Source organism: Cucurbita moschata, unplaced genomic scaffold, assembly GCF_002738365.1.
Source record: "Cucurbita moschata cultivar Rifu unplaced genomic scaffold, Cmos_1.0 Cmo_Scf00082, whole genome shotgun sequence".
Classification (NCBI taxonomy): Eukaryota; Viridiplantae; Streptophyta; class Magnoliopsida; order Cucurbitales; family Cucurbitaceae; genus Cucurbita; species Cucurbita moschata.
In genome coordinates this window covers 388,216-402,617 of record NW_019268598.1, presented here as the reverse complement: position 1 = coordinate 402,617, position 14,402 = coordinate 388,216, and the positions used below count along the sequence as shown (strand labels likewise).

Here is a 14,402-nt window from a genome sequence, read left to right as displayed (position 1 = left end):
AAAAAAAAGTGAATATAGATACCTATCGTTCATTACTAAGAGGTAAACCCTATGATAAAGAAGATAAAAAAGAATCCGATTTTGAATCAGAAGAGAGATTTCAAGAAATGGCAGATCTATTCACTCTATCAATAACCGAGCCGGATCTGGTGTATCATAAGGGATTTGCCTTTTCTATTGATTCCTACGGATTGGATCAAAAACAATTCTTGAATGAGGTATTCAACTCCAGGGATGAATCGGATTGGATCAAAAACAATTCTTGAATGAGGTATTCAACTCCAGGGATGAATCGAAAAGGAAATATTTATTGGTTCTACCTCCTATTTTTTATGAAGAGAATGAATCTTTTTATCGAAGGATCAGAAAAAAATGGGTCCGAACCTCCCCGGGAATGATTTGGAAGATCCAAAACAAAAAAATAGTGGTATTTGCTAGCAACAACATAATGGAGGCAGTCAATCAATATAGATTGATCAAAAATAGTGGTATTTGCTAGCAACGACATAATGGTTCATGAATTAGGAAATAATCGGGTTTGTATAATAGGCATTGCTTATTACCCACAAAACATCTTACCCTGAACCCTGAATAGGAAAGAAAGAGAGAAATATTACCCATTGAACGACCCTGTTAGAGTCCCCCACAGAAGAAAGAGAGAAATATTACCCATTGCCCCACAGAAGAAAGAGAGAAATATTACCCAAAGAAAGAGAGAAATATTACCCATTGAACGACCCTGTTAGAGTCCCCCACAATATATAATTGTAGGTATGAAATACAATTTTAAGTAATGAACGACTCAACTCTTAAAAATTTTGGAAATTGTGTAATGATCTTGGAGATTGTGTAATGCTTACTCTAAAACTATTTGTTTATACCATTTTCGGATTCCTATCTAATGACCCAGGTGTATCCGAGTGGTTAAGTTGAAATCTGGGTTTTGTATATCCGAGTGGTTAAGGAGAAATCTGGGCTTTGTAGAATAGTCCAGGGGTATCTCTATGATCATAGAAATGAATAGAAATGGACTACATGCATGAACCATTTCACAAGTATGCATGAACCATTTCATATAAATGCCTGAATCCTTAACAATTACATGCATGAACCATTTCATAAGTATGTGTCCAGATAGTCTATCAATCATTAACTCTTGATCTTCCAGTTAAAAAGATGAAGATGTGTGGGTGCACGGGTGGGGATTGTAACTTTCCATTTATTTTCAGTCAATTAAGTAAATTGAAAACAATTCAATACCACGCTACTCTTTAACTCTTTATACATATTCATATGGGATTTGAGTAAATAAGTTTCATTTCAAACCTTTTTAACATCGATAGTTGTCTCAGCTAGCTTACACACATAATCTCGATAATCCACCTTCCACTACAAATTTGGATGTCAAGCAGACACGAATATTAAATCTTCTAGGATTTAGGTGTCAAGCAGACATGAAACTGATGCTAACTCGAATATTGTATGAAAAATGTTTTTTTAGAACTTTTAGTCAAAAGCTAAATCATTGATTAGTTTCTATTTTTACGTTTGCATTATAAATATATAATCTCGTAATGGGATATGCTTCAAATAAAAAAAAATGGCTCTTCTTCATTTATGTCTCAATAAGAATTGATATCGATGGCATTCGAACAAAAAAAAATTTAGAGATCTATTAAACCGTTGTCACCATCGTTATATAACTCTTTGTTTTGCACATCATCCCATCCATCATTGCAAGTAGTAGGCAGCAACGGAGAGCAACGAAGCGCCGATGAGAGAGCCGATTGCTGGAAGGCCGACAGTGGCGGCGCTGGTTGGTCCAGGTGCAGGAGCCGACGCCTCGTTCTGAGCCACGGCGGCGGTGACGGTTGCGGCAGCGAAGAGGACGGCGCAGGTGATCTTCTTCATTTCCATTGCGATTTTGAGATTTGTTTTTTGTTTTCGGTTATGGATTTGTGTGGCGGTATCCGGTGAAGAACTCGAGAAGGATCACCGAGAAACGCCTTCGCTTTGGAAATTGCTGCCTGATGAAATGGAGATGGAATGAATGTGATTTATAGGTGCAAATCCCAGCGATTTTCGGTGGAAGGTACGTTTCTATGGTGCTTTCATCTTGAATTGCAAAGCTATATTTAGATGAAACTTCCTCATTTGCATCGAAATCGATGACGGCGATTCGTCGTCGGGAAATTAGGGCTGAATTTGATCGATTCTTTCGGAAATCGTTTTTGTTTTATTTGTTATTTAAAAGAAAAAACAAATTCCTTTTTTTTCAGGATTAAAAAAAATATATATATATATATATATATATTGTAACTTTAATTGTTTATGTTTTTTTTAGTCCTAAATATTAATATTAATAGCTTTTTAAAAATTCATAAATAATTTTTAAACATGAATATTATTATTATTATTTTTTTTTTTTTTTTAAGATTTCAAAAAAGTTTTAGGTATTACTGAAATTTTCAAAAAAGTTTTAGGAATTACTGAAATTTTTTATAATTAAAAGTTATTTTTTAAACTTTTTGAAATTAAGGAATATTTTTTAAATAAAATATTTCTGTATAATACTAATTATAAGAGTATTTATGATTTATTTTTTTAAAATTAAAGGGTATTTACTTATAAAAAATATTTAAAAATTTAAGAATATTTTCTTAACCATATGAAATTTAGAATTTTTTTTTTTTATTAATTTAGATAAAAATGTCGGACATAATAATTACATATATGGTACTCCACGTAATATAATAATCAAATTTAATACTAAATCCTCAAAAACATTTTTAACGTTTTATTATTATTATTATTATTATTTGGATTCATAAGTTTGGTCTAATGCTTTGAGCTTCGAAAAAAAATGAAATGATTTAGTTTTAGAATAAGGTTGTGATGTTGGTTAAAACCCACCAACAGAACAAACAAACAAAATATTTTAAAAAATATTTTTAAATTAAAATTTATAAATAATTATTTTCCAATATTCCAATTTGGAAATAGGGTTTAGGTACCTTAAACTAAATAATAATAATAATAAATTAAAAGTTAAATTAACAAAAATATTTTTGAAAAAAATATTCATAAATTTTCGAATGTCTTAAATATACTTTAAATTTTCGAAAAAAATTCAAAAATACCATTAATAAATTTTTTTTCTAAAATATTTTTAAACTTTCAAATTAATTTTAAGATTATATTTCAATTTTTGAAGGTGTTTCAAAAATACCCTTTAAATTTTTAAAAATTTCATTAATATTCTTATAATTTTTAAAAGAAATTTAAACTTTTTTTAAAACTTCAAAAAAAAAATCTTTATTATTAGTAACACGTTTAAAAAATATTCGTATTTAAAAAATGTATATCATAAATATGATTTTTCATATTTTCATAAGAGAAAACTTATAGTGATAAAAAAAATAAACAAAATAAATCTTTAAAAATATAAAAATTAAAATAGTAATTTAACCAATAAAAAAAAACAGCCGACAATTCCATTTGCAAGGACGATAGGATTTCCATCATTCCATTTTTCACTCCTCACTTTTTTTTTAATTATTTGATTTTTTTTTTATATAAAAAAAAAATCTTATCTTGGATTTGAATTTAAATTTTTCACGCCTCTTGGTAAATTGGAGGTACTATTTAGGTTGACTTTAACATTACATAATTACAAGCATAATACAAAATAATAATAATAATAATAATAATAAATAATTATTACCTTATATTATTTACACGCTCACCTTGTTGAAAACTAATAGAAAGAATGGAGCGTGTATTGTATCATGGAGTACGTGTTTGTACCAAACATATTGAGAAATTATCTCATGTTTGTGACATCTAATATACATGATGCACATCATACTTCCATTCTTTTCATGACATAACTCCTCTACGAGATATGCATTCATATATATGACATTTCTTTCATTGTTCGATGTCTCATAACTGAACATGATATCATAACATGCTGGAAGTACATGCATAATAATATTAAAACATATTATAACATCAGAAAATGACACATAAATTGGATATAGAGCATGTGTCATTCATACATCACTCAAGTCATCCAACTAAACTCGAAAGTGATCTAATAGTAAGTTTACTTACTTGGTTGGCCTAAGTCAGAGTCGCTTAAATATCCCTAGTGTTAGCTTGATCTTGCTCCTTAAAATTCAACTCTATCTGTGGAGTGCTACAACTTCGTAAGGCATCAAGTATACTAGCCTTAAACACTCTTAAATATGTCAAAAATGACTCAAGAACGGCTAAAATGGTAAGATGACGTCCAACAATTAGAGGCGGCTCGGGCACATGCACCGCACGTGAGAGAGAGGCGCGAGGGAAGTGGGGTTATAGCTTGGGTCGACATGTGGGTCACTAGCGGGTTGGTGCATGAGCTGAAGGTCTACTAGGTCACATCTGGTTTATTGTTATAGATAGTAACTTTCAATTTTTAGGATCGGTCTCATTTAGACATGATCTCGGGTTCATTCATGTATATTTTCTTTACTCACGAGTCATAATTTTATTTATTCGTTTTTGTTTTAATGAAAAATCTTCCATGATGGTTTTAAGGAAAAAGAAAAGAAAAGAATATTGAAGGATCCCTTGTAGCGTAAAACTTTTTAATATTCTTTTTAATCATGCACCGTCGAAGAATGGTCCTTATTCTTCCTTCAACGAGTTTTCAAAATAAATCTTAAAAAATATTTAGATAATTCATTTTTTAGATTGAATTTTTAAAAAATATTTAATAAATTATATAAATATTTAATTATATGTCTAATAAATTCCTAACCTAAAAAACGGTAGATTATAGTAAAATATTGAATATATCCGTAATTTGTTTGAGAGATACGACATTATAACATTAATTAAAGTATAAGCTTAATTCTTATCTCTTCGTCGATGAACTTTATGTAAATTCAAAATTTTAAAAAATTTATATATATTTTTCACCTCGGCTTTATGGTTTCGTCGGACCTTAGCATTCAACCACATACTGCCTGCGCGTGTATGTTCAATCGTTTGCAACACATCTGACTTGCCTCTACACCAGGTCAAGTCATTTGGCTCGACCTTCCCTCTGGCTTGAATTAAGTTCAAAAACCAGACCCACCGTTTGAGTAAAGTGGGCAGGGGAAAGAAAAGGGGCGTTGTTGTAAATTATGAGTTTATAAAGGACTAAAGAAAAAAAGAGAGAGAGAGTTGCCCATTTTTTTTTTCCCAATTTCAAAGAAGACAGAAGAAAACGCGATTTGAGGGTGAGGTTCAGAGAATCGGTGCAGAGAGACAAAGAGAATTGATCAGGAATCAGGAAAAACGGAATTAGAAGCAAAAATCGAGTTGGTGTTCATCGTGTTCATTGTGTTCATTGATTTTGATCCATGGAGATTCCCAGGAAAGTAGCGAAGTTCAGATTCCACATTGTAGCAGCCCTAATCCTATCCCTAATTCTCTTCTCCCTCCTCCTCCTCGCCCCCAAATTCCTCTCCCTCCTCGCCTTCTTCTGGCCTCTCCTCCTCTCCACCGCCCTCTTCCTCCTCGCCGTCCTCCTCTTCACCAACACCTCCCTTCCTCTGCCCGATAAAGCCGCCGAAGGCCTCCTCAACTATGTCGCCGGCCACCCCGACCACCACCTCGACGCCGATTAATCACACGGTTATTACTATACCGCTTTTCTACTCGATTCCCCCCGTTTTCACGCCGATCTGAATGTCATTTGTACTCTCTTTTTTTTTCCCCTTTCTTTGGATCGATTACTGGTAGTGTGTAGATGGAATCACTATGTGCTTCTTGTTTCTGCTGCTTATGAATTTCAGTTGTTGATCTCATGAATTTGAGCTTGAATCTGGAAATATCTTTTTGGCTAAGATCGACTGAATCGAGTGGGAGGGTGAAAGGGGGAATTTTATCTGTTTTTTTTTTAAAAAAAAAAAACTAAAACACGTGTTTGCTACTGATAGGTTGATTGTAAAGCAATTATAAATAAATATTGTATTTTTTTTAAAGAATTTAAAAAGAAAATTATGAGTGTTTTATAATTTAATGTTTGAATCGAATAGACAAGATTTGTTTTGGACGTTATTATGTTGGGGTTTTTGTGGGGTCCAAAAACCATTCATCATTTAATGCACCGTTAATAAAATATGTAGTTATTTAATTTTATACTCCAAATATTCAATTTCAATCACTCATTTTAACTATAAATAATCTTATAAAATTCTATACAAATTTAATAATATAATTATAAATTCAAATTTTAAGAGAGTATATATTTTAATGAATTAAAAGTTATGATTATTTTACTATTCTAAAATTAAATTAAATAAAAAAATTGTCAGCTTTAATGGTATTGAAATTCAAGTTATAAAAAATGTTCAAATTTAACCCTAAAATATCTTGTTTTTTTAAGTACAAGATAAAATTAATAATAATTATTAAAAAAAAAAGTTTGTGTACGAAAAGGCATATAATTAGATGATAAGAAGAATATTAATTATCATGGGACTATAATAATGTTGCATTTATTATCTGTTATTATATTATTAAGATTATTTCTTTAATTTCGCCTAAATGTAAGGGAGAAATTTAAGAAAATAGGCTTTTTTTTTTTTTTTTTTTTAGATGAAAAAAAAATAATTATATCAATTTAAAACATTTGGAGAAAATAATTTTATTTATATAATTTTGAGGAAACGAGTGGAAATAGCTATAAATCATTAAAGGGTTTAATGGATAGAATTATTAGTTTCAGTTTTGATTTATACATCTCAAAAGTTCCAAACCAAAGCAGGTCTAATAGTGATTTAGACATAAGAGGAAAACAACAAATTACACTCTTGTAAGATCTCGCATCGATTGGAGAAAAGAATGAAGCGTTTCTTATAGAAACGTGGAACCTCTCCATAGTAGACACGTTATAAATCCATGAGGCATAATACATAACGGGCTAAAACGAACAATATTTGCTAGCGATGAATTTAAACTATTACAAATGATATCAGAGCTAGACACCAGCCGATGCGTCAGTAAGGACGTTGGCCCCCAAGGGAGGTGGATTGTGAGATCTCACGTCAATTGAAGAGGAGAACAAAACATTCTTTATAAGAGTATGAAAACCTCTCCCTAGCACACATGTTTTTAAAACCGTGAGACTGAAGTCGATATGTAACAGATCAAATCGGACAATACTATTAACGATATGCTTGGGTTGTTACAAAAGGTGAATGGCTCTGATCGGAGTAGGGCTAGATCCTCTTTACAGGAGACACATTTAAAAAACTGTAAGACTAATGACGATATGTAACGGGCTAAAGTGGACAATATCTACAAGTAGTAGGCTTGGACTATTACATCTCTGGTGAGATCTTTGAGAGCTCAATCAAGGAGGATGGGTCATTGACTTATCAAGCTAGGTATTAAACAAGTCAAGTCATGTATCCTTCCTCTATTTACTACCCTAACTCGAAGTCATGTTGTCATGCTACGTAAAGATAATGACCATAGGATAATGAGCAAATGTATAAATATATATCCAGCAAATGTATAAATATATATCCATCTCAATCGAGAGATGTGATACTACTCTAACTTAACTCGACATTATAACTTTGTCAGTCACTCAACTATTGCTATCGACGACGATCTGACCGTGCCTACAAAATGTTAATTTTTTAATGTTTTTTTTTTTCAAAAAGGAAGAAAATGAGAGAAAAAAATCCCATCTGATCTGACATCTCTAATAATTACATAATCAATCAATCACGGGATCTTTCTATTTGAGTTTCCAAATGAGAATATTTGAAAGAGAAAAAAATCAGGACAAATTGAAGCTAAAGGTCAACTTAAGGAAGATAAACAGAGTACACAGCCCTCTCTTTATTCCCCATAACCCTTCAACAATCTCCATTGATCAGCTTCAATGGATCATTCCATAGCAGAAATGGTTCACTCCATATACAGACACCCTTTTCTTTGCTTTTCATGTTCTTCTAAACCTAAACATTTTCACTTTGTTGCAGAGTTGTGTTCTTAGTGCAAGTATTCAATGTGAAGCATGCACAGCAAAAGTCCAAGAGATTCTACAGAACATCTATGGTTTCTCTCTTTACCTCATTGTTCTTCATGTTCTTCATTGTTCTTCATTGTTCTTCATTGTTCTTGATTCCCAGGTATTTACACCATCACAATGGATTCAGATGATGGGTCAGTCAGAATCTGTGGAAGAGTGAATCCAAGAACATTCCTGAAAGTGATTGAAAGGTCAGGCAAACATGCAGAGGTTAAAAGTATAAGATTTGATGGTGAAGCTGGAGATAGAAGATATTACCCTTATGGAGATGATCCCATTCATCATCCTTATCAGAATTCCCAAGAACAATCTCGCTGGTTTGACACAGCTTACCCCCAACAACCACCGCTGCCGCCGCAGCCATACCCTTGGCAGTTCATGCTGCCACAGCCACAGCCGCAGCCTGTCCCATGGCCAATGATAGGGCCGGGCGGGCCACCTGGTAATCCAGCCCCTGAGGAACCCAGCCAAGATAATAACAACAGTCAGAGATGTTGTACAATTATGTGAGAGACTATGAATGGACACTACATTCATAGCTTCTCTTCCTTGTTTTCTTGAAGAACACACCAAATTCTCCCTGTTTCTTTTACTAGATTATACTTGTTTTGCAAAGAAAAATCATGGACTCAGTAGAAAAGGGTGATTAATATACCATTATATGTAACTAGTTTTTTACAAGATGCACTAAAATCCCACCAAGATCAGTACATACAGCCAAACAAAGACACAGCTACTAATATCTCTGCATCTTAAACTAACATCACATCCATAAAGTAGCTATACAAACAGCAAACATCAAAAGTTAGCTAATTTTTTCATTGGGGACTTTCATCAAACACCTGGTGGGCAAACTCAAAGTTGGTCAGGCCACAAGAACGTGCCAATAGCGAATGCCCTTTTCTCCTCAAGGGTACCTTCAAAACGGAGTCCATATTGTTTCAGAAGCAAATCCAATTTACCGTCTTCCATTTTCTCATAATCCGCCTTCGTGTACCTGGGATAATGGAGAGGCATTTGAAACCCACTTTCAAAATTCAAACCTCCATAAAAACAATCTTCCGACTCCTTCACTTGCTCCACGTTCTTGGTTCCTTCTCCCGCCTCGTTCTGATTGTGTTGTTGCTTCTCTGTAAGCCCTAGAACTTGAGTGAATGCGGAATTCAGAATCCACTTCAACCCCATTTTCGAGGGAGGAAATAAGGAGATTAAAGGTTTTTGTTGTTCTTTGTTCTTGTTTCACCTGGCTTGGCGGTGCAGAAAACAGAGTAATTCCAAGTATATATATAGGGCGTTGGATTCATGGGAATTCATGGAATTTTCTTGCGGAAAAAGGCAAACAATCGTTACCAATTGAGTGGGTTAAATGCCATTTGGTGCTAGAAGTTTCTTGGAGTGGGTATTAAAGAAGCCACGTTAGCCCATTGTTTTGTGCTACCTTATGAAACTATCCCATCGGCCCATTGATATTCACAGATATTTATTTCTGGTTTCAACTCTCATTATGCCACCAAATGTTTCATGAATCTTCCAAAAAAAAAAAGAAAATATATATTAATATTGCCATTTCAAAATATGGTTTAATATGGAACTCGTTCTTTCATAAATTAGCGTATTTGTTAAGGTTAGGGTGTTCGTAGTTGAGACGACTAGGGTCGAAATTGTTAGATGAACACGACTCTCCACAATGGTATGATATTGTCCACTTTGAGCATAAGCTCTCGTGACTTTGCTCTATAGTTCCCCAAAAGTCCTCACACCAATGGAGAGAGTATTCTTTTATTATAAACTTATCTAAATTGGTACGTGTAACTTTCATCATCCAACAAAAATATTTTTTAAACCAAATTCAATTATTGAATTTTTCGGGGTTGGGTGGGTTCAAATTATTCGACTCATTTATTCCAAATTTTGTTTTTTTAAAATTATTTCGTAGAAAATCATTTATTTATTTTCAAACATTAATTTTTACTACTTAATTTCAATATATATTTAAAATAATTTAAATTTATTTTTAAAAATAGTGGAAAAATATATAATTATAAAATTAAATAATATAGATATATATATATATATATGATCTTGGTATATTCTAAAATTAATAATAGATTTAGGTCAATTCCATTTAATTTAATTAATTTAAAAAAATACATTTGAATTTAATTAAACTCAAATTCATAACTCAATCCGACCGACTTCAATTCACTACTGCATTTATGGAGAAATTTCTAGACTTCCTCTTTATCTTCTCTCTCTTCAAAGTTTGCTCACACATTAATAATAAATATTTTAGCGTGTTTATTTATTAATTTTTATATTTTATAATATTTTTAAAAAAAATTTATCCACATATTCATAAAAACGAGACTTCAATATTTTTTTTCTTCTAATATTGAATAAGTTACTTCAAAAATTAAATTTAAAAAAAAATCCTGCAAAATATTATTGTTTTAGAAATAATATTTTTACGAAAAAAAAATATCATTCAATTTTATATGACAATAAACCATCAAAATTCGTTAAAAATTCGTAGGATTACAAAAAAAAAAAAGAAATATTAAACAAGTTTATATATATATATATTATAATTATTTTTTCAAAGAAAAGGACAAAGGTTCACCACGTGTCGTTTCTGCAGCTATACACTTGTCATATATGGATTGGACGAGTAATAATCAGGCCCACGTCACCTGGCCCAACTTGTTTTGCCTATATTTTTTCTTTTTTTAATTTTAAATAGAGTGATTTAAAAGCTGTTGAAATGGTGGATTCAACTCAATTTATTATTATTAAAATATTAATTAATTATTTTGAGATCGAACACTCGTATGTAACTTAGTTTTGGGGTTCGAGTCGAGTCTTCTTTAATCGCAATATTAAAATAATTCACTCAATGTCTGGTGGAGTAACTCTGATATGGAAATCACTGCAAGGGGAGTAAGATTTTGATTACATTATTAATCGAATATCTAAAGGCAAGAACATTTATTTGAGATTCGAATCACTCCACAAGCAAGATTGATCACGTCGAGCTTCAATGATTCTACATGCAACCTAAACTACATAGAATTGCAAAGAAACTTAGTCATTGGCTAGAGGAACGCACAAATGGTTCTTTTACTACATTTTCCAAGTCTACTTATAAATACAACATACATAACTTTATATAGCTTCAAAATCAAAGTATTAAAGACATTCTAAGAGCAGTAACATTCATATTTTATGACCATAATTAATCATTATGTAAATGTAACCTAAATAAATAAAAAGTCTTAAAATATACTAGATGGTAATCCACACAAAATTACTGATAGTAATGAAACTTTATTTTCTTCAATGTGGTATGAATTAAAAAAATCTTTTAATAATTTCAACAACATTTTTTTCCGCATCTTCATTGAAGTATACTGTATGATTGATGTCTCTTGGTTCATATCATTGTTCATATCAAACTCGAAGTTCAATTAACGATTTTTTTTAGTGACAAAATATTTTAATTTAATTACTATTAATTTTTAGCGATAGAATATATAAACCCGTCTTTCAAGAACAAAATAAGCGGTATTAGTAACAAGAAAAGCAGTTTTATTGCTATTGACTATTGTTTTTAAAAAACGAAATAATCTGTTGTTTTATCATCTTTATGTTTGTTTTGGTGTTGAAAATGAAGTTTAAGAATCTTGTTTTGTTCGGTTCTTTTTTATGTTTTTGTTCGTGTATTTTTATATGTATGATATTATACGTTTAACAGAGACGTCTGAATAAGACACGAAATCCTCGTTTAAATGAGGAATAGGTGAGAGGGAGGGAAATTTTTTATTATTTATAGAGACGTTTGAATAAGACATGAAATCTTCATTTAAACTGGGAATAGGAGGAGAGCGGAAATTTTTTCTGCTTGTTAGCTAAACGAGACGGGGAACAATGATTATATTTTTTGTTTTCGTCCTTGCCCAGATTTTACATTGTCGTGCTTTAATATATATCAAAACTCGCGCCTCCAATGAACCCACGACCATACCTGAAGTCTTATACTTCAGCAAACCCTCATACCTCATTTGTAAGAAAAGGAAACACGAAATGTCGAGAGAAAATGATGGAAGACGAATGGATTTGTCTTGTCGAACATAAACGTCGGTGAAATAGAGACCTTCGATCTAGCAAACGACAGACGAGCAAACATATAGAGGATTAACACAACCGTTGTTCTGGGAAGATGAGGGCGAGCTCAACGAGTTTAGTATGGTTTCAGAATGTGTAATAACAACACCGAAAATGATGAGTTTAAGAAAAACGATAACGTCGAAAAATCTCAGATTTTTCAAGTAGATAAGTTATTACAACGCCATGGAAGAGAGGACTAACGAGCCAAGGAGCACTTGGATGCACACGAATGATTACTACCAAAGAGCGTTGTAACTTTCAAACGTCTTTCACTTCGCAATCATTGTGATGGGCTGGGCTTTAGTTTTTAGCTCTTAGCCTCAAACTTGTAGCTTATTTGAGAGTCCAATATTGCCTTGAAAAGCCCAAAATGCCCCAACACTACGTCTATTTTTGCTCGAGCTCAACATAATTCAAACTTTTGATTTCTTCATCTAGAATATATACGAGTTAGGTTCAAATTGGTCTAAAACAAATAAATATTTTTATAAATAATTTAGAAAACTTTAGGATTTTTCTTCAAAAATAATAAATACAAAAGATGTCAACCGAACATATTTGACCGATTTGAACATATTTCAACTCGTTAATATATATATACACCAATTTAAACATATTTGAGTTCAACGAGGTGGGAGAACTAGAACCTCTAATCCTTTGGTCTTTTATATATATATATATATATATATATATATATTTAGAGGTTCCAGTTTTCCTACCCCTATCTCGTTGAACTCAAATATGTTTAAATTGGTATATATATATATATATATATATATATATGACCAAAAGATTAGAGGTTCTAGTTCTCCCACCCTGTTGAACTCAAATATGTTCAAATTGGTATATATATATATATGACCAAAGGATTAGAGGTTCTGGTTCTCTCTAGACTAATAGGTCAAATGTTCGAATTTTGTTGAATTAAAAAAAGAAAACGAAACATGGACTACGCGTCTTTTTTTTAACCATATATCTATGTGATTTCTACGTTAGTTTTTTAAACGATTTATTTATTTTTAAAAAATAAATTTAAAAAAATTGTCCTAATTTTCTAAAGAAAAAAAAAAGTCCAAATTGTTGAATGTGAAACGAATATTCCTACACACGAAGTTAGTGTTATATATATAATCAATTAATTAATTGAAAAATAAAAAATAAAAAGTAAAAAGCAAACGACAAAAAGTCGACCAAAACTGAACTCAAAAACTAATTAAAAATAATTAAAAATAAAAACATTTTGCACGGAAATCCAACTTTTATCAATTTGTGTTTTGCCATGTATATCTTCCACTAAAAAAAAACCTTTTTTTTTTTTATATTCTATTAACTTTATTTTAATCTTTAATTATTATTTATTTTATGAAAATAAATTAAAATACGTTTTATTTATTTATTATTTGAACTCAAATTTATGAAATCATGTCTCCAATTTCAAAATAAATATAATGTAAATAATCCGAGGAGGACAACACGTAAATATAATGTAAGGAATAACCATTAGTGTCATCGATAATTAATCCCATTCATATTTTAGTCCTCTTTAGAAAAACCCGTATTGTGCTATAGCATCTCGTTCTTGATCAACATTCATATTACGGCTTAAGAATATCTCCAGTAAGCTACTGAAGTTTATAAGAATACGTTTTTTTTTTTCGTTGACGAGAGTGAAAATAGGTGGCTGAGGACAAATTTTATTTTTCCTTTTAAAAGAAATCAGGAATTGGACAAAATTGACGTCGAAGATGAGTTTTCTAGAAGAAATGACAAATGGCCGAACGAACAAGGGTAAAATTGAATGGCTGTAAATGAACTGAAAAGGGGTGCAAAATATAATTATGTAATGGATGGGATTTATGTCCTAAAACTACTAATATTTTTAATTAAGTATTTTCTTATTTTTAATAAAATAATTTATTATTTTATATGAATTATAAACATTATTTAATATTATATAAACTCTCCGTGGAAAACACTCACACACTTTATTAAAACTAATCGAGACGAGATTTACAAAACTCGGTAGAAACTACTACATGTATTGGGATGATAAACTAAGTAGGATGGAGGGTATTTATACCAGAGGATGGTAGTCGATTTATTCCTAAAATTTATGAATGTTTTTTCTAAAATACCTGAATCATTTTCCTAAAAT

The 14,402-nt window shown here is 31.2% G+C and overlaps 3 protein-coding genes across 3 annotated transcripts; 1 reads left to right on the top strand and 2 right to left on the bottom strand.

The window, feature by feature from the left end:
- Positions 1-1,591: 1,591 nt before the first annotated feature.
- On the bottom strand, positions 1,592-2,292 carry LOC111438746 (arabinogalactan peptide 23-like). The gene has a single exon (XM_023076607.1). It carries the CDS (start codon positions 1,915-1,917, stop codon positions 1,732-1,734), a length of 186 nt encoding a protein of 61 aa, XP_022932375.1. The 5' UTR covers positions 1,918-2,292; the 3' UTR covers positions 1,592-1,731.
- A 5,641-nt stretch (positions 2,293-7,933) lies between these two features.
- LOC111438728 lies at positions 7,934-8,593 on the top strand. Its single transcript, XM_023076578.1, has 3 exons — positions 7,934-7,957; positions 8,034-8,109; positions 8,184-8,593. The coding sequence occupies exons 1-3, from the start codon at positions 7,934-7,936 to the stop codon at positions 8,591-8,593; spliced, it is 510 nt and encodes a 169-aa protein (XP_022932346.1).
- A 116-nt stretch (positions 8,594-8,709) lies between these two features.
- On the bottom strand, positions 8,710-9,377 carry LOC111438758. The gene has a single exon (XM_023076624.1). It carries the CDS (start codon positions 9,266-9,268, stop codon positions 8,939-8,941), a length of 330 nt encoding a protein of 109 aa, XP_022932392.1. The 5' UTR covers positions 9,269-9,377; the 3' UTR covers positions 8,710-8,938.
- Positions 9,378-14,402: the final 5,025 nt, after the last annotated feature.